This window comes from Odocoileus virginianus, chromosome 3 (assembly GCF_023699985.2).
Source record: "Odocoileus virginianus isolate 20LAN1187 ecotype Illinois chromosome 3, Ovbor_1.2, whole genome shotgun sequence".
Classification (NCBI taxonomy): Eukaryota; Metazoa; Chordata; class Mammalia; order Artiodactyla; family Cervidae; genus Odocoileus; species Odocoileus virginianus.
The window spans coordinates 19,048,392-19,067,574 of record NC_069676.1 but is presented as its reverse complement, the minus strand read 5'-3'; the positions used below and the strand labels follow the sequence as shown (position 1 = coordinate 19,067,574).

Here is a 19,183-nt window from a genome sequence, read left to right as displayed (position 1 = left end):
TCCATTTTGTCTATAGTCCCGTTCACCCCAGGAAGTTCCCGCTCCGTCTTAACGGCCCCCGAGACGCTTCCGCCACACGCCGGTGATTGACAGACTGAGCGGCCGGGAGCACGCAGGCGTAGTAGCTCCGGCTGCGCTTCCGGGACGGCGCCGTGGGACTCTTTTGGCGCCGGCATCTGCGAGAGTTGGGACGGCGGCCGGGAGGGCGCGGCCGGCGTTCCGCGTTTTGGGTACCGGCGGCGCCATGCGCTATAACGAGAAGGAGCTGCAGGCGCTGTCCCGGCAGCCGGCCGAGATGGCAGCCGAGTTGGGCATGCGGGGACCCAAGAAAGGCAGCGGTGAGCGGTCTGGGACGCCGGAGCGGGCGGGCGGGCGGCTGAAGGGGCGGGAGTGGGCAGGTGCTGAACCCGCGCGATCCCGCCTTGTGCTCGCAGTGGTGAAGCGGCGGCTGGTGAAGCTGGTGGTCAATTTCCTTTTCTACTTCCGGACGGACGAGGCGGAGGTAGGGTGCTGGGGAGGACTCCAGTGGGGGTTAGGTTCGGGGTTCGGAGTCGGGGGTGGGGCGGGGTCGAGGTCCGGTGTAGGAGCAGGGCGGGCTTGGGAATCGGGGGCGGGGCAGGGGGCGGGCGGCTTCCCGGGGTCCCTCCCCCATGCGCCTGTCTGCCCGCAGCCCATTGGAGCCCTGCTGCTGGAGCACTGCAGAGTCACTCAGGAAGAGCCCAGCGGCTTCTCCATCAGTGAGTGCGGCCTGGGACAAGGCTGGTTGTCCCCCCCCACCCACCCCCCTGCGTGGCCCCACCTAAGTCCCTAGAGGCTGAGTGCAGTGTCCCGGCGGCCTCACGCGCTGTCTCCTCCCGTGGAGCCTGGTAATCTAGACAGAAGTGACCCGAACGGCCGCCCTCGTCTTGTTGGGGAGCATTTCTCTCCCGGCGTGCCTCGCTGCAACCGTTCCATTTCTCCTGTGAGCTGGGCTTGTGCTGGGGAACCGGGACTGTTTTCTCCTCGGTGCTTTTGAGAGGGTGGGGTCTGCAGGAGGAAAGATAGAGCTTCTACTAGTTTCCCCGGGAGTCCGCAAGAAAGTGTCACAGACTGGGAGGCTTAAATAGGAAAAATATATTCCTCCCAGTTCTGGGCGGGGAGAAGTCTGACTTCAGAATGTCAGCCTGGTTGCTTCCTTCTGAAGGAGAATCTGCCCAGCTTCTGGAGGGTTCGTTGGCAGAACTGTCTTGTAGAAACATCTCCCCGTCTCTGCCTTCATTTTCTGGGATCTTCTCCCTTGTGTGGTCAGGTCTAGGTTCGGCTTTTCTTAACAGCAGTTTTTCACCCTCCTGCGGTGTGAGCTCAGCTTAACCGCTTAACTACCTAGGCCTGTAGTGACTCTACGTCCAGATAGAGTCCCTGTCTTGGGAAATACACGATCTAAGATGTGAATGTACGTTTTTTGGGGGACACGATTCAACCTACAGTCAGCTGTTCGGAAGCAGTGGGCCCAGGCCAGGGCTGGAAAAGGAAGTTGAGGCCTGGGTGGGAGGGAGCGGGGACACATGGGGGCTGCTCCCTTCCCAGGCTTCCTGGAGGACCCAGAGAGGAAGTACCACTTCGAGTGCTGCAGTGAAGAGCAGTGTCAGGAGTGGATGGCTGCGCTGCGTCGAGCCAGGTGGGGTGCTGACAGAGTCTAGGGCCAGGCGGAGCCTAGGGCAGTGCGGGGCCTTGGGGGCTCACTCAGCTTTCCTTTCTAGTTATGAATTCATGCGGAGGAGCCTCATTTTCTACAGAAACGAGATCCAGAAGATGACTGGCAAGGTGTGCATGGGGGCGGGGGGGGGTGGGGGCCTCCTGGGCTCAGGCTTACTCCCTCCCCGCCTTGTCGTCCACCCACGCAGGACCCCCTGGAACAGTTTGGCATATCAGAGGAGGCCAGGTTCCAGCTGAGCAGCCTGAAGGCATGAGGCCGGGTGGGGCTCCCCAGCTGTGCTGTTGCTGGACAAGGCCTCTCTGCCCTCCCGGCCCCAGGTTTCCTGGCCAACCGTGGATTTGCTGTGGAAGTATCTTGGTTTAAAGACTTCAAACGCCCCAGGGTGGGCAGGGGCTGCCTTGTTGGGAGAAACCACCCAGCAAGTGTCTTCTAGACACACTGGGAACCACTGGACTGGTTTGGTACCTTGGTGCCGCCTGCTGCTGCCAGGGGACCAGTGCCCCCTCCCGGAGCTGTGCCCCGCCCTTTGGGTCCGTTGACCCAGGGTCTGGCAGGTACAACTCTCCTGCGCTGGGCAGGCTGAATGTATAAAGTTAGGTGAAGCTGTGAAGGGCGTGGGGCCGTGCTGGGGCCGCTGTGAATTCTCCTGCTGAAGGGGCAGGCCCTGGCCAGACGCCTCTGGGCAGAGCTGGAAGGCTCGCCTTTGGGGTGGCCAGTATATTCTGTTCAAATAAAGGTACCTCTTTTCCATACGGGCCAGTGGTGCTGTGACTGCAGAGAGGGACATGTGTCCTCTGCCGCGCGCCTGTCCTGCATCTGCACAGCTGCTCCTGAGGGAAGTGAGGCCCTCCCCAGGTTCAAGGTTGAAGTGCCTGGGAGCAACAGAGTGGGGAGACCTGGAACCCGGAGCCAGGAAGGGCAAGGGGGGCTGGGACCTGGCCTACAGGGCTTCTGGCGCTCACAGGCCCCCGTCTGAGTGCCAGCAGGACCTCAGGAAGGTTTGTTGGTGGCGTTAAGGTCCCTAAGTCAGTTTAGGAAGGCTAAAAGGAGGCTGCCCTGGGTGGTCCTGACCTGGTCATAGTCGTCAGCCCTCGAGCAGGGGCTGGGCCTCTGAGGCCAGGTGCGGGAAGTTGTAACTTGTCTGTCGGCCATGGTGCCTGTCTTCAGGAGCAGGTGGGCCTCTACTGGGAGCGGCCGTCCTCCCTGCCTGGGGACCGTGAGCACGGCCCTGGGCCCTGTGCACTCTCGGACCTTGCTGTGTCATCACCAGGAAGAAACACTGCTGCCAGACTAGGTTCAAGTGAAAACAGGTATTTTATTACAGCGTCTAGAGATGGATATGCAGTGCAGTGGGGTTCCCTTGGGAAGCGAGGGGAGTTAGCGCCCCAACTGAAACACAGGTTACCGAAACGACAAAGCAAAGCCCATCTGCATTACAAACCAAGGTGTGACAGAGCGAGCGTGGATGGATGTGTGAGTGAGAACAAACAGTCCTACAGTGGACGGGCAGGATAAATAATGGGGGAATCTTAAATAGGTCACGATTTGACTTGTAGCTAAATGGAGGGCTGTGTCCCCTGACCAGAGGGTGTCTTCACTGTTAGGGTTTCCTGAGCAAAGCGACCATAGCCATCGGACTTCCTGGAGTGGAGTGGAGCGCCCGGGTCAACAGCAGCAGCGGGGCTCCTCCCCACGCCCAGCACCCTGGCGCCCCCTCCTTCCCGTGGCAGCGGCACCCAGGCCCAGGCAAGGGGCTGGGGCCGGATGGTGGGTGTGGAGAGGCCAAGCTGGCCCCGCTGTGGGGCAGGCCCTGTGCACGTGTCTGTCCCTGTAGCTTGGAGGGCAGACAAGGCATGGTGGCCCGCAAGCCATGCAGTGTTTGTGTACAGTGTCATTTGTTCAGATGGGGCTCCTCAGGCAGCCCCGCAGCTTTCTGTTGGGGGTGGGGAGCCTCTTGAAGAGGGGTGGGGGCAGGGGGCAGGACAGCACCATCACACACCCACCAGGAGCACCGACCTGGGGTGGAGGGGGCAGGGCAGGGCCGGTGGTCACAGGAGGAGGGCTCCATCTCCAGCTTCAACTGCTGCTCTGAGCAGTGCAGAGGTGGCCAGAGGTGGGACACTGTCCTGCTCTGACCCTGTGGCCTGTATCTCGCGGGGCCTCCACCTGCCAGAAAGGCTGGCTCCAGACTCACCCCAGGAATGAGGAGGCGGGCTGGGGCTCGGCTACCATACTGATCCTCAGGGACAGCAGAGGGCCCCACTCTGCAGGGGTGGGTGGTGGCCAGGCTGGGGAAGGCTCAGGTTAGATCCCTATGTGGAGGCCCACCTCCTGCTCTCCTTGGGGGGTGCCACCTGGTGGTGGGGGCGGTGAGCACCTGAGGACAGGGCTCTGAATGCCCACCTTGGGGTCTGGGCCCCCTGCCAGCACCTTTGGCCAACACTGGCCCTTCCAGGGAGGCACACAGACAACACCGCTGCACCAAGGACCCAGCACAGTCACAGATGCTGTGCAGAGGACGGAGAGCCCCACCCACCACCGCGGAGCCTCAGGGACCAGCCCTCCTGCCCTGCCACCCCACCACATCCCCCCGCAGCACTACTGTGGCTGCTGGGGGCGGGGGTGCTTGGGGGGAGAGTGTCACTCCAGCTGCGGGGTGGTGGGTGGGTGGGCCAGCTGTGCCCTGGGCCAGCACCTCTGTGCACTTGAATAAACAGCAAGGTTTCCCCTCACTTTTCTTTCGTTCTTTTTCTCTTTAGTTTACTGTGTATTCATCATACAGTCTAAAAATAAATGAATTCAAGTCTATGAAATTTATAAATTTTCATCACATCTCTATAAAATACTGTCACCCGTCAGCGTGACTCCCCTGTAGACACACCAGGCACCCACGACTAACCACCCGCGTCCCCAGCTACCACTGGCGCTGACCCTCCCTGGGCAGCCGTGGCACGGGACCGGACGAGCAGAGACGTACAAAAGTAAATGCACTTGTCACACGGCGGGTTCCAGACCCTCCTCGCGAGCACCACTCAAACGGGTCCCCTCATCGAGGCACCCCGCTGCAGCCTGGCCGCGCGGTCACCATTCCTATGCCAAAGGTGTGATGTGGACCCAGGAGCCGAGCGAGGCCGTTCACAGTGCGAGGCGGGGCGGGCCTCCACCCGGAGCTGGGGCCTTTGGTATAGGAAGAGCGTTAGATAAACAGGGCAGGCACAGGGCCTGGCGTCGGCATTGGTCAACCCCGAGAGTCAGCACCAAGAGCGTGGAGGCCGGCCTGCGACGAGATAGCACCGGGCGGCTGGCGGTCCCCGCGGCGGCCAGTCCTCGGGCGGATGGACGTCTTTACATAGATCCTTTCACATATAGTATCTACATCTCTCAATAGGTTGCCTTTACGGCTTCGGTGGAATAAAATAAGTCAAAGTTGTTTATACTTTTTAAAAAACGATAAATACTTTATCTAAAACTATGGAAAGTACAGGCTGGAGCTGGGCCCCAGCGAGCCGTCTCCGCAGGTCTGCGCGGCGCTGATTCACAGTAGAGCCTGTTCTCTGGCCTCCATCCGTCCTCGCCGTCCTGTGGGGGGCCCCACGCCGCCGGCCCAACCCGCACTTGCATAGTCTCGCGGTTGAGGTAGAAATCCTAGTTACCTGCGGACACACGTGGGAAGAAAGGCGGCACAGCGTTAGCCCCTCGCCCATACGGCCCGGCGCTGCCCCAAGTCGGGAGCCAGAGCCGCTGACGGACAGACGGACCGACAGACGACGCACGTGGTGGCCGTAGGACCCTGAGCCACACCCTAGGCCTGTCCCCAGGTCCCCTTTCGGGCAGTGCTCCCAGAGGCCTGTGAACAGCCTGGCAATAAGCCTACGTGCCCCTGGGAGAGACTGGCCCAGGCAGCAGGGGAAGCAATGTCCACCATGGGCCTGACTTGGCCTCCATGTGCTCAGCTGCCCTCTCTAGCTCCTCTGATGGCCGGCGGCCGCTGCACGCTGAGCAGCCCCACCTTCTGGGTTTTTCCAACTACCAAGGCACAGCCCCGGCCCTAGGCCTCAAGTAAGGCTGTCTGCAGACCCTGACCAGGAGGCCGTCGGACTCCAGCGGCTGCCCATTCGTTTCCACTTAAACACACGACACACAGCTGAGGACATAGGCAGATCCTGAGCCCAGCCCTGAAGCCCCATTTCTGCTCTAGACCTCACCCCGGGGATGTGGGTGCGGCACTGGGAGTGGCTGGGCCTCAGTCATACGACAGAACACTGCCCACCCGCCGGGCCTTCCTTCCTGTGGCTGGTGCCACATTCACCCTGCCGCCCCCTAGGCAAGCCCTTTAGCTAAGGAGCCCACCAGATGACCATGCTCTGAAGGCCTGCAGTGCAGCAGGGGCCTTGAATGCGTTGAGTTTTCCTAAAACCCTATGAGGCGCGTTCAAGCACTGGGCGACAGGCCCAAGCACACAAAAGGCACTGCTGAGCTTCTCCACGGCCCCCAAGAACCCACACGGGAGCTGCCCGGGCCCCCGGTGGCCACACCCAAGCCCAGGGTGGTGGCAAGCTCAACAGGGAGGACACCAGCTTGGCCCTGCTCCTCCTGGTGCTCTCCCTGGGAGACCTAGGGTGCGGGGCCACAGGCAGTGGGACCAGCCATGCCCTGGTTCCCTTGCTGCCCTGGCTCTCTGCCTTCACGCCTCCTGGCCTCCTGGTCGTGGGAGCACAGCCTTGGCCCCGTGACCTTCCAGGAGCCCCGCCGGCCCACCTGTTCTCTGCAAAGGGAAGCACGGCCACCTAGTCGGGCTCTAGCCTTACCTTACAGAATACGAACTGCTAGCTAAGCAAGGTCTTTATCGCGGCTTAACCCCCGCAAGGCGCGCGGCACACGGAGGCGGCATGCCAAGGGAAACCCACACGGCGGGCGGCCCCGTGGAGCTGGCCTGTGGGTTCGCGGGTGTGGCCTGGGCCAGGGCCAGCCCAGGCAAGGGCTGGTGGTGCACCGTCAAGGAAGGGCGGGACACCTTGTGCGGGAGGGAGGCGAGCTTGATGGACAGAGAGGCGTTAGCAGGCGGCAGAGAGGCAGCAGAGGAGGCGGGTAAGAAAGCTTGGTTAGCAGGGAGGGATGCGAGGTTCTGCAGAAGCACGGGCTCAGAGTTAGCTGGGAGCAGCACAGGGGGAGAAGGCAAGGTGGCATTAGGATGGGGGGGTGAATGGAGGGCGGGCTGCCCCGGAGGGGGCCGGCCCAGGTGCGGAGGGGGTGGGGGCGGCCTCGGCTCCGCAGAGGACGGGGCCTGAAAGGAAGAGGCCGGGATGCTGGCCACCGCCTGCGGCGGGGTTAAGCTCAGCGTGGTGCTGCGACATGCAGCCCCACTGCCGAAACTGGCTCCAAACGGATGGGCGGAGGCGGGAGGCACCGCGTGGTTAAAGACACCTGCAAACAGGAGAGAAAAACTCAGCTTCAACAGGCGGGCACCTCCAGCTGAGCCAAGAACAGCGCGCGGAGGAGGAAGCGATGGCAGCTGCAGCTCCGCGTGCGGGCACAAGTGCAGCAAAGCGCAGGCAGCGGGAGCACGGGCGGGCCCACCGCCAGGCCCTGGAACCCTACCCCACCCCACCCCACCTCGGTGCCACGCGAGCCGGGAGCCTGTGGCTCCCCGCACTCTGCTCCACCCTGCATGCACGCGGGTGGCGGGCACCACAGCCCCTCGCTCTGTCCCAGTGCCGGCTGCATCGGACCTTCCGGGTGAGCTCATAGGAGGAAGGAGAGCCCGGTCATGGCGCCGGTCCCTCTAAGAATCAGAGGGCGCGGTCAGACCAGAGAGCCTGGCACAGCCGACTCACGCCCAAGTGCTCTGCCCACACGACCGTCACGGCTGCGTTTCGTGAAAAGGAACGAGGTGGCGGGCGCAAAGTGGACCCAAAGGGACACGCGGGCACAGCCTCTCCCCCCTCAGGGGGCCCTGGAAGGGAACCTGCAAACAGCAGTGGTTAAACCCAACAGTCCGGGTGGGCGGCGGAGACAATGTGCGGCCCACAGCTCGTCCCCCAGCGGGTCCGGTGGGACCAAGTGGCCAGGAGCGCACTGCCTACCTCCAACTGCGCCGCCGGCCACCCCAGAGGAGAAGCTGCCCATGGCGTGCGAGTTGGTCAGTCTGGTGGCGGCGGTCGAGACGTGAACCAGGCCAGCGGCGGGCACGGAGCTGAACAGGGACTGCAGCACAGACGGGCCCAGGTTGGCCTGTAGCGACATGGGGCCCAGCGCGAACTGTGGCCCGGGGGTAAAGGTGCCCAGGAAGGGGCGGTGGGTCTGCACGGACGGGGCTGCGCCACCTGCCGAGGATGCCGCTGGGGCAAGACCTGGGCCACTGAGGAGGCCTGCAGGGGGTGCGGCGACGGCGGCCATGAACAGGTTGTGGCCATTCTTGACGTCGGGCTCGCGCTCACGACCCTTGCCGGCCTTGCTATGCACTGCTGAGGCCTTGTCTGGGGGTCCGCATGTGGGAAGGCCCCCCTCGCCTTTCGGGCCCAGTCCGTCCAGCTGCCGCTTGTTCGCAAAGGGGCCAGACTCTGCGGCGCCACCCTCCTTGCCCCGTGGGCCGGGGAAGCTCAGGGGGGCACCCAGGCCAGCTGCCTCGGGGGCCTTGTGGGAGAGAGAAGCACCATCACTGAAGCTGTGTAAACTGAGGTCAGTTGCTAGGCCCCCGCCCAGGGCGAAGCCGCTGGCAGGAAGGCTACTGGGGCTCAGCCCGCCCGCCCCCGGCAGTGTGCCCGGGAAGCTCTTCCTGGAGTGGGTGGCCAGCTTGGCATCGGCCGCGCTGGGCTCCTCCAGGCTGGGCCGGAAAGCGAACAGGGAGTTGTGGCTCAGAGCGGAAGCAGCCTGCAGCGGGCTGTCGGCTGCCTTGGCCAGGCCCAGGTCGGAGATGGGCGAGAAGGTAGATTTCCACTTGCTGCTGTTGACCGGCTCACTGGCCAGCGGTGCCTTCCTTCCCGTTAGGCTGCCACCTGCTGGGAGAGGCAATGGCTGAGGCCTGGGCGGTGGGGCTGGGTAAGACGCCGTGGATCTCAGACCACCGCCTGCTCAGAGTGCCTCCACACAGAGAAGGCCCTTTGGAGAAGGGCCTGGCAAGGGTGGGGCTGCCAGAGAAGCTGAGGGCAGAGGGCTGCTAAGCAGGAGGAAAGGCGTGTTCACAGGGAGGACTACATGTACCCGAGTAACCAGGTGGCACCAAGAGTGCCCCACGCATCACAGGGAAAGGGGCGGGGGAGGTGTGTACTCAGCACAACCCAGGACAATTCTGGAAGCCCTGTGGGGTCCTCAGGGACCAGGCAGCAAGCCTAGCATGGGTGCCAAGGACTCAAATGTTGTGCACACTGAACTCACCATTTTCCAAGGTTTTTGGTGGAGACTTGCTTTCTAAGGAGATTGTTGCAATTTTTCTTTCAATTCTACCAGAAAAAGAAAAAGAGGATGAGTGTTTGCCATCCGCGTGCACACCAGAGTGCTGTGTGTGTACAATGAATTGCCCAGACGAGCCGTGAGCCAGGGATGTCTGATCTGCCGTCAGGGCCCCCGATGCCGGCTGTGGCAGGGGGACACGGCTGAGTGTGGGCCCCGGCAGCAGAGGAGGAATGCCACTTCCCAACACACAGACACATGCAGGAGCCCCAGGCAGGACTGGCCCCGAGCGGAACGGGCTCTTGAGCCTCAAGACTGTGTCGTCCGCGGAGGGGGATGACATGGTGCTGAGCACATAATGACCCCCCCAGCAAGTTGCAACCGGTGACATAATGGTGTGGCTTCACATGTCAGGATTCTTAGGGGCCGTCCCAAAGGACCATGACCTCCAGAGACACAACTCCCAAAATAATCCAGAATTTTCACAGTGTAATGTTTGTAAGTGGAAGAATGAACTCAGACAACACTGGGAACAGCCGACTAAAGAAACACCACAAATACATGGTGCACGGGGCCTGTTCAGAACACAGCACTCCTGTGCCTCAATGGACACCAGCAGCACAGTGACCACACACCGAGGATCGGGGGACACAGCTGCAGGCCCCTACCTGGGGAGGGGGTCACACTGAGAACAAATAAAGAGCTCTCAGGACTTAGCAGCATAACCCGAATCACGCACGGGCCGTGATGTGACATCTCTCCAAGGAAGAGATGACATGGACTGCCACTGGCCCCTGGGGAGAAGAGGTCGGAACCAAGAGGACACCACCACACACCCAGAGAGACAGAGCTGCTGCATGGAACACAGACCCAGAAGATGACGCATGAGGGCGAGGACGAGGAGAAACTGGCGCCCCGTGCACAGCTGGCAGGAGGGAGATGGGGCAGCCGCTGTGGGAAGTCGGATGGGTCCTTAAAAGTTAAGCACAGACTCATCACATGATCCAGCAAATTCCACACCTAGGGCCTGTGTGAGCTAATCACTGTTGTGTCCAACTCTTGTGACCCCATGGACTAGCCCACCAAGCTCCTCTGTCCATGGGATTCTCCAGGCAAGAATACTGGAGTGGGTTGCCATGCCCTCCCCCAGGGTATCTTCCCAGTCCAGGGACTGAACCCATATCTCTTATGTCTCCTGCACTGGGAGACAGGTTCTTTACCACTAGCACCACAAACCATAAACACGCTTTCAAATAAAAACGCACATACCAACATCCAGACCAGCATGATTCATAGTAGCTAAAAACAAAGCAACCCAAGCATCCATGATGGGTAAACATGTGGTCCATCAACACCGTGGAATATGATGCAGCTTTAAAAAAGGAGGTTCTGACACCTGCTACAACCTGGATGAGCCTTGAGGACATGATGCTCAGTAAGAGAAGCAGACACAGAAAGACACACTCTATCTGATTTCACTCACAGGAGGTCCTAGAGGAGTCAGATCCACAGAGACAGGAGGTAAATGGTGGGGCTGGGGGAGGGGCTGGGGAGTCTTTCTGAAGTGATGAAATTGCCCTAAAATTGAGAGTGGTGATGTTTGCACAACCCCAAGAATACATCAGAAACCCCTGGATTGCACATTTTAGGCAGGTGGTATATTATGTGAATTACACCTAACACAGCCGCTGTCAAAGGGAAAAAGAAGGGAAAGCAAGCCTTGATCCCCATCAGGTGAGTGGACTGGAGCCTGTGCACCTGTTTCTGGCTCTCCCACCCGCTGCCCGCCCTCCTCTCCACTGACATGCGACACCTGCACGTGGGCTGCAGGCTCAGGCTCGGCTTCGCCCCACACATAGGCAGCGAGATGCTCTCAAAAGCCTTGGGCCCTTGCAGGCTGTTTCTCACACAGTTAAACCATCCCAGATGTGCCCTGAGAGAGGACACAGCTGCAGGTCAGGGTGAAGACCTGCGGTCAGGACCTGCCCCCCTTGTCACCGCAGCCCACTCGCCTGGCACTGCCAGGCTCATCCTCAGAGCCTGGCTCCTCGTCCGAGGTCAGCGGGGAGTAGTGGGCGCCATTGGTCTGGCTCAGGGGCTTCTCCTTCTTGAGCACGGGTGGTTGGTCGTTGTCCTGGTAGGGGACGGGTGAGCTCTTTAGGGAGCTCTCAGGGGACGAGATGGCTGTGATCTCCAGGGGCTGGTTGATGTTGCTGACCTGAGGGCCGGGCACACGCATGAGCGCCAGCAGGCCCAGCATGAGCCCGCATCGGCCACCCAGCCCCAGCACGCCACTCCCGCCTCACCATGGAGTTGAGGTTCAGGGGGGACCCTGAAGACTGCGTGAAAAGCCCAGCAACAGATGGCAAGGCCCGGCGCTTGGGGGACACACTCGAGCTCAGGCTGGGGGTCCCCGCTGACGCCCGCTTCCTCCGGCCCCGCTTGCGGCTGTCTGGCCCATGGCCCTGGCCACCGTCCCCACGGGCACCCGAAGGCAGAGGGCTATGTTTGCTGGAAGGTGACTGCTTGGCGCTGCTGGCGCCTGCAGAGATGGTGAAGACGATCCTCCTCTTGGCTTCGCTCTCAGGGTCTGAGAAGCTGGCCTCGCAGGGCAGGTCCCCTTTGCCAGAGTCAGGGAGCGGGCCCAGGGCGCCTAGCCGGGGGCTGGCAGAGAGCTGCGGGGCCGGCGAGGCCGAGCCGCAGGCACGTGGCTGCGTCAGCAGGGGCGGGTGCTGCGGGGTGGAGCTGCGGGACCCCACGGTGGCAAAGAGGCTTCCAGAGCTGGAGGACTCGTCCAGGGCTGGGGGCTCGGCTCCAGGGCCGAGGGGTGCCGGGCTGCCCGCCAGGGCCCCACTGATGGCCACCGAGCCGGTGTATGCAAAGCCTGCGGAGGACACATGAGGTAGTGGCTCAGCTCTCTGCATGCTTGGCACCCTTGGGCCTTCACTGTGCCCTCCTCCCCACTTCTGGGCCTGCAATAGTCGGGGGCCTGGAGCCCATGCACATGCTGAATGGACCCTGGGCACCGCCAGCAAAGATGTCCTCCACACACCAGAGCAGCGGCGTTGAGATGAGTGCTGGAGCCGCCTGCTTCACATCAGCGACAGGGACCATCTAGGCGGCAGGCCCCCAAGTACACAGTTGGCCCCACACAGAAGCCCCATCAGATCTCCCAGAGGACCAGACCTTGCCAACAAGGCCAGCACAGGCCCTGGCCGAGCAGGACCCCAGTGTGCGTGCAGCTGAGGATGGCCCTGATGTGGCTCAGACCCTGCGGCTGGAGGGGCCAGGTCTGGCCTCTGGGAACCCTCACCTGTGGGAGCCAGGGCGAGGCTCTTGCTCCCGGAAGCGTTGCCCCCGGTACCATGGGTGTTAGCAGCCACCTGCTTCTCCAGCGTGGATGACGACTCTCGGGCCGGCGGCCCAGGGCTGGGTGTGCTTCTCTGCAAAAAGAAGGCGCACACTGTCAGCCAAGCCAGGCACACACCCAGCTGGGCACATGCCACAGGACGTCCCCATGGCCCGAGGCAGCAAGCCCAGAAGGGCGACGGCCACGCAGGTGAGCCTGGCAGTCAGCCACCAGAAGGCTTTCACAAGGTGAGGTGCAGATGTCTGACCTCAGCTCTAAATGGCTGGGACAGCAGTGAGGGCGGTGGTCATGACCTGATCTAGCAACTCCACTCCTAGGTGAAGCTAGATAGAAACAACTGTCCACACGATACTCGTTCACACACGTCCATAGCAGTGTGATTTACAACAGCCCCAAAGTGCATACAACCCAAATGACCATCCATAGAGGATAAACACATGTGTCCCTCCACACCTGGACCATCCCTCAGCCACAAAAAGGAGAGAAGCCCTGACACTCGCTCCCATGTGGATGAACCCTCAGGACACGACGCTCAGTGAGACAGGCAGACACAGAAGGACACACAGTGTGTGATTCCACTGACAGGAAATGTCCTGAACAGGCCAAACCACAGACAGAGTGGGGTACTGTCAGGGGCTGGGGAGGGGGTAGAGGGGTGATGCCGATGGGGATGGGCTTCCTCTTGGGGCACAGAATGTTCTAAAGCAGAGCTGGCTGCAAGACTGGTGAACACACTGAAGACCCCTGCGCTGAACACCTTAGATGGATGAGTTCTGAGTGAATGACACCTCCATAAACACAAAGCCCAGCCCGCTCTACACAAAGTGTAACTCCCAAGTGCATGCGTGTGAGGGAGAACGCAAGTGTGGACTCAGAGGATAGGGCAGCTTCTACAGAACTGGGAATCTCTCGCCACTCACACCGTCACCAGGCACACTCAGATCTAACGGTAAAGTTGGAAACCTTACTGGGAATTGGTGCTCTCTTTTTCTCGGGTGTTGCAGCACGCTGAAGGTGTAACTGTGAGTAACTGAACAGAAAGTGACTGGGCCTCGAGGAGAAAGGACAGGCCCGTGGCTCTGCCTTGTGCGTGCACATGAGGCCTGGGGCAGCAGGCTTGGGCCAAGGGCCGCACTCACCGCCTTCTCGGCGCGGCTGGGCAGCACCACGCTGGCCAGGGGGATGCTGACGGGCAGCTTGCTGGGCTGCACGGTGCTCAGCGGGATGCTGACGGGCAGGCTGGTGATGGCCTCCCCACTGCTGGCGTAGGCACGCTCCTTCACACCCTGCCGACCAGGACAGTGGCCTCGGGCACTGCCCCGGGGACACTGGGGAGTCCAACCATCCCCCACCCCAACCCATTCTCCCAACTGGCCAGACCCGCCGGTCAGCAGCCTCCACCCATGGCTGGCCCACCCTGCTGCTCAACCACCCTCTCCTCCCATCCCCAGGGACTGAGCTCTCTCCCAGCCTCACCTGAGGGCAAGGGTACAGTCGGGTGGCCATGCTGCCCCCTCCTGCAGGACCTCCTTTGAGAACCCCCTCCCCACCCAGGGTCACAGATGCTCTCGGAGAGCAGCCTCACCTTCTCAGGACCCTTCTCTCCCATCTGTAAAGCCATGGGGGATGAAGGTCGGGGGTCTTGTGGGCTCAGCTTGATGCCATTGGTGATGCCAGGGCTCTGGTAAGGGAGCCCGTTCTCCTTGGCATGCTCGGCTCTAGAAACAAGGCGTGTCCTCCATCACTCTTTGGGGAGCCCCCCACAGCTGCAGCTTTGTGTTCAGAGATGACAGCCCTGGCCTGGCAAACCCCCAATTCTCTTCCATTTTTTTTTTCTCAATTATTTTTATTAGTTGGAAGTTAATTACTGTACAATATTGTAGTGGTTTCTGCCATATATTGACATGAATCAGCCATGGATTTATATGTGTTCCCCATCCTGAACCCCCCTCTCACCCCTGATTCTCTTCCAAACTGATGATCTCCAGCTCAGAAGACCCGTGGGGCCTCCAAGCCCCTGACGCCAGCCTGCACTCACCGTGGGTGCAGCTCACTGGCAGCTGCCTTGCCGCTGGCCCCGTGGTCCTGGCTCAGATGGCGCCGCAGCACCAGCTTGGCAGGGGATAGCCTGGTGTAGTCAGGCAGGGCCAGCCCAGACAGCTTCTCCAGCCGTGGCCGGCCACTGTGGCTGGGGGTGCAGGGCACGACCTCCTGGTCTAGCGGGGAGGCCAGGTACTGGGGGGTGTTCTGCTTGGGCGAGGGCCGACCCAGTGCGCTGCAGAGCTCATAGCCGGCCGCGTGGCCATTCATGGAGAGCTCGGGGCTCAAGCTGCTGAAGGGTGGCAGGGAGAAGCGGGCGCAGTCCAGCTCTAAGTGCAGCCGGCCAGGCTCGGCCTCTGGCTTTCCACGAAGCTGCAGGGTCAGCGCCTCGTCAGGCGGCACGCAGGACTTGAGCTGCAGCAACTCTTGCTGCCGTTGGCTCTTCTCCAGCTCCACAATGCTGATCTGTGGGATGAGTGGAGGGGCGTCAGGCCCGTCAAGCCCCAAGTCCAGCATCTCGCCAGCCAGGACCATCCAGGAGAGAGAGGGGGACGTGGCTGGAGAGCTGACAGGTGAATGAGCGTCAGAGTGGGGCGCAGGTGCACAGAGGTGGTAAGGAGCCCAGGCTCTGTGGCCACCATGGCGACTGCCAGGGTAAGACATCAGGATAGCAGCTGTCCTGGGTGGGCCAGGGCTCAAGGAACTGCATGTTTTGGCTTTTCCCCACAATAAACAGGCTGCTTCTTGATTTTCACTTACAGAGTAAGGTCAGAACCCAGAGTGTTCCCTCCTAAGACCCCTCCCGCAGGCCCCACTACACACAGGCTTGGGCAATAAACCTCGTTTCTGTGACACATGGGCTATGACTCAGCAGAAAGCTGCTCTGGGGAGGTGTGTGCTCAGGACACATCCTCAAAGGGATCTCAGTGGACACCAGTTCACCATGAGTGCTCTGTGGTCAGAGATCCCTCAAAAAATTCCCAGGATCTAGTGCTGGGAGCTGCAGTCTGAGGGGAAGGTGTCTCTGCAGGTGGGCCAGGGAGTGGGGAAGGGGGCAATGAAGGAGGGTCCAATCCCCAGCCCAGCCTCACCTGCAGCTCCAGGCAGTGCCTCTGCTTCTCTGAGATCTGGCTCTTCAGGGCCTGCTTCTCCTTCAGCAGATTCTCCAAGGACAGCGTGGACCAGTCCAGCTTCAGCTCCTCACACCGTGCCTTGAGCTATGGGGAGGGTGTTGGGCTGTGAGCCCTGGCGGGCAGCCCCCACCCAGGTATACACAGCTGGGGGAGGGGCTCTGGTGGACGGTTCCTACCCAGGTGTGCCTGCAGTGGGAGATTGGGAGGAGCCCATGTGCACGGCTGGAGCACGGAGGAGCAGGAGTCTGCTGCCCAACCCCAAGCCCGCACCCTCAAAGCACAGAGCAGAGCTGCTTCTGGAGGCAGGGCTGAGGAGATGGGTCCCCAGGAAGGACACCCTGCAGGAGCAAGTAAGGGACATCTAGGAGAGGAGACAGGGCACTCGCAGCAGGCGAGGCCCAGCACACAGGGTGATGTGGGCTCAGGGTCCCTGGGCTGTAGGTGGGGGAAGGGCTGAGGGTGCCCTGGCAGTGAAGATCAGAGCCCGAGTCTGAGATGTGCCAGATGCCCTTCGAGCATCCTGATGGTAGACGGGGGCAAGAGGGGTCCCGCCTGGCCCAGAGTGCTCACCAGTCTCAGGCTCTGGCTCCTCAGCTCCCGGTTGCCCTTCTCCAGCTGCTCTGTCTGTTCCCTCAATTGCTGGTTGTGAGCCGAGATCTCCTTCTGCGCTTGGATCAGGTCGTTGTAGGTCAGCGCCTTCACTCCCAGCTGAGGACACACCACGGCCCAGGTGGGCACTCATGGGGCCACGTGCAGACTTCCCCTCGTTTTCTTTGACGCGGACCATTTTTAGAGATTTTACTGAACTTGTTACAATATTCTTTATGTTTTTGGTTTTTTGGCCGCAAAGCATTCGAGATCTTAGTTCCCTGCTCAGGGATCAAAACCATGGCCCCTGCACTGGAGGGCGAAGTCTCAACCACTGAACCCCAGGGAGTCCCCAGAGCTGCCCTCTGACCACCCCCAGGCTCCAGGCCTCCTGTGAGGGAGACTTTCAGAGTCAGAAGCACTGGAAGGGCAACAGTCCACCTGGATATCAGCTGTCTGGGCTGGGGTCCCGCCCCCCTCACCTTGCCCACCCGCCCGCCCAAAGCTCAGCACTGGGGGTCATCTGCAAGGCCCCCTGGCAGCCAGGGCAGGGACCAGTCTACCTCGTCCAGTTTCTGCTGGAAGAGCCTCTTGATCTCCTCCTTCTGAGCTTGGCAGTGGCCGAACAGCTGCTGCGCTGCGCCTAGCAACCGGGCATTCTTCTCCTGCAGGGCAGGGCTGATAAGCGCAAGGACCATGGCGGGGGGGCGAGGTGGGGGAACCGCAAGCAGACTGGCCAGACCCCCATGAGGGCTTCACCCCAGAACGTGGTGCCACACAGCGGTGGCTTGAGGTCCTGTTTATGAGGATCACGGGGCCTTATGCTGCCCACCCTCCAGAGAGCCATGCCCACGCTGGACCTGACTGAGGCTGCGGGGGACACACCCAGGCTGAGGGCCCCCTAGACACCTCTCAGCACGGGTGGACACTGTCCCCACATGAGGACGCCTCAGCCATCGCAGCAGGGCCAGCTGCAACCACAGGGCCATCGGGCCCTGAGGTGGGGGATGAGTGCACCCCCCCCCGCCCCCGGGGACTTGGCCGGCAGCACAGGGGCCGCACCTTCTCCTGGTCCAGCAGCTGCTGCAGGTTGGCCTTGTACTGAGGGGTCTTCGTGTATGCCAGGAACTGTAGGTACTGAATCTTGAAGGACTCTGTAAGGAGAGAACAGACTGGATGTCAACATAGGAAAGATCCCGCCAAGGCTCAAGGCATAGGTGGGGTTCATGAACACAAGCCCCACAGGGCTTGGGGCCCAGGGCTCTGCCCCCAGCTGGGGTCACCCTCTCCTGGGGTCCCTCGAAGCTCCTGCCATCACCAGCCCATGTGTCCTTCCTCCCCACACGTGTGGGTTTTGGTTGGCTAATCTGCCAGTTTTTCTTGGTAAACATATGCTACTGCTGTTCAGAAAACTGATAGCTCCCAAGGTTGTAAAGGGTTTCCTTCACCTAGCTTCTAGAGCTGAGTGATCTCAACGCAGCCCGCCCTCGCCCATGAGTGCAAGCTCAAGTTGGCAGAACAGGGTCTGGTCCCGTGGGATCCTGGCACTTTGGACACAGAGGCCATTCTCTGGGGGGTGGAGCTGCCTCCCTGGCCCCACTCACTCAATGCCAGCAGCCCCCGGGGTGGCCCAGTGTCCCCTGGGGCAGGACCTTAGCCTCAGACCGCCACACGGGCCCTGGTGGTCCCAGAACCCGGGAGTCCCCTGGCAGGATAAGCCCGAGTTGTGGAGGTCGTATGCTCGGCTGCAGGGCATGGGGTTCCTGCTGGGGTGCAGACCAGCTGCTGCTCGCCCTCCCTGACCCGTGGGCCCAGCTGGTGCTCACCTAGCAGCCTGTGCAGGGCGGGCGGGGTGGGTGCCAGCAGCAGCTGCTCGGGGGTAGGCCGCTGCACACTGGGAGGTAGCTGGTAGAATGGGCTGTGAGGTGGCCTGTGCGCATCTGCGGGGACACAGCAGTGATCACAATCCCATAAATGGGGCCCAGAAGGCCACTGCAGAGCCTTCAGTGCCCCAACAATAGGACTCAACACAATTCCCACAGCCCCAACCACCAGATGCTAAGCTGCACATGCTCGTGACCTGGCCGCTTACTCTGAGCCAAGCCTCCTGCCAGGACCAGGAGCGTGGGGAGCCAAGATCCCAGGACCTGCTCCCGGGCAGATGGCTGGGTCCTCATGGCTGGGCCAAGCTGACCACACCAATGGCCTCAGGGGACCTGAGGTGGTTCCTCCCTCAGGAAGGTTCAGAGCTTGGGCGTACCCACACAGCATGCACACAACACTGGCACAGCAGCTTCTGCCCAAGGACCCCATGGCACTTCTGGGTCCCATAGCACGGGGGCAGGGCTCACCCTGCGGCAAGGGGGAGGCCGCTCGTGACACAGTCTGGGCGTGCAGCAGGTCCAGTGCGCTCTGGGTCTTCTTGGGCTTGCGCTCGGGGTTGGTGGCACTCATCTTCTTGGGGCGCCCGCGCTTCCGACCTGCCATCTTCCGGCCCTTCTTGTTCAGCTTCTTCTTCCGGGCCTTGGAGGGAGATGGCTTCTTGACAGCGGCCGTCCCAGCTTTCTCCTCCTCAGCACCAGAGTCCTGGTGGAAACCCACATGAAGGACTGGCCAGAGGTGTGGGCTCTGAGGGCGGCCTGGCTCCCTCCCCGACCAGAGTGGGGGCTCACCACGGGGGTGTCCGCGGGCACAGCTGCCTTGCTCTCGGGCACCTTGGTGGGTGTGGTTGTGTTGCTCTTGTTCTCCCGCTGCTGCCGGCGCCGAGCTGCCTCTTGTTCCTCCTGGTGGGCAGGCAGGGGGCATCTCCTGAAGCTCAGGCACCATGGGGACCCCCCTGCCTCCAGGGGCCCCAGAACTCAGGCTCCCGGGGGGTGGTCAGCCAGGTTCTGCTCATCTGCACCCTTGATGGTGGCACAGGGAAAAACAACACCCACACCCTGTCTCTGCCAGGACCCCAGCAGCCTT

At 61.6% G+C, this 19,183-nt stretch overlaps 2 protein-coding genes across 8 annotated transcripts in view; one reads left to right on the top strand and one right to left on the bottom strand.

Annotated features, from left to right (window-relative positions):
- Positions 1-145: 145 nt before the first annotated feature.
- Positions 146-2,448, top strand: PLEKHJ1 (pleckstrin homology domain containing J1). Its single transcript, XM_020905963.2, has 6 exons — positions 146-338; positions 435-502; positions 671-737; positions 1,567-1,657; positions 1,740-1,803; positions 1,884-2,448. The coding sequence occupies exons 1-6, from the start codon at positions 245-247 to the stop codon at positions 1,947-1,949; spliced, it is 450 nt and encodes a 149-aa protein (XP_020761622.1). The 5' UTR covers positions 146-244; the 3' UTR covers positions 1,950-2,448.
- Positions 2,449-2,991: 543 nt separating this feature from the next.
- Positions 2,992-19,183, bottom strand: part of DOT1L (DOT1 like histone lysine methyltransferase) — a 51,574-nt gene continuing 35,382 nt past the window's right edge. For 3 of the 7 annotated variants that reach the window (XM_020905957.2, XM_070465022.1, XM_070465025.1), the window contains 17 exons: positions 18,889-18,999; positions 18,568-18,802; positions 18,043-18,156; positions 17,279-17,370; positions 16,780-16,881; positions 16,199-16,336; positions 15,587-15,712; positions 14,494-14,960; positions 14,041-14,173; positions 13,595-13,741; positions 12,399-12,528; positions 11,392-11,969; positions 11,098-11,303; positions 9,071-9,135; positions 7,780-8,694; positions 6,505-7,120; positions 2,992-5,349 (listed from right to left, as the gene is read on the bottom strand). In XM_020905957.2, the coding sequence (XP_020761616.2) occupies positions 6,540-7,120; positions 7,780-8,694; positions 9,071-9,135; positions 11,098-11,303; positions 11,392-11,969; positions 12,399-12,528; positions 13,595-13,741; positions 14,041-14,173; positions 14,494-14,960; positions 15,587-15,712; positions 16,199-16,336; positions 16,780-16,881; positions 17,279-17,370; positions 18,043-18,156; positions 18,568-18,802; positions 18,889-18,999 (4,140 nt within the window). In that variant the 3' untranslated portion in view covers positions 2,992-5,349; positions 6,505-6,539. Of the gene's footprint in view, positions 5,350-6,504; positions 7,121-7,530; positions 7,662-7,779; positions 8,695-9,070; positions 9,136-11,097; positions 11,304-11,391; positions 11,970-12,398; positions 12,529-13,594; positions 13,742-14,040; positions 14,174-14,493; positions 14,961-15,586; positions 15,713-16,198; positions 16,337-16,779; positions 16,882-17,278; positions 17,371-18,042; positions 18,157-18,567; positions 18,803-18,888; positions 19,000-19,183 lie in introns of those variants that run through there. The other 4 variants (XM_020905958.2, XM_020905959.2, XM_070465023.1 and 1 more) reach the window with 4 other exon arrangements.

Coding starts and splice junctions, on each gene's coding strand:
- PLEKHJ1 (XM_020905963.2), top strand. CDS start 245: ATGCGCTATAACGAGAAGGAGCTGCAGGCGCTGTCCCGGCAGCCGGCC. Junction 339..434: donor GGGACCCAAGAAAGGCAGCG/GTGAGCGGTCTG, acceptor TTGTGCTCGCAG/TGGTGAAGCGGCGGCTGGTG. Junction 503..670: donor TCCGGACGGACGAGGCGGAG/GTAGGGTGCTGG, acceptor GTCTGCCCGCAG/CCCATTGGAGCCCTGCTGCT.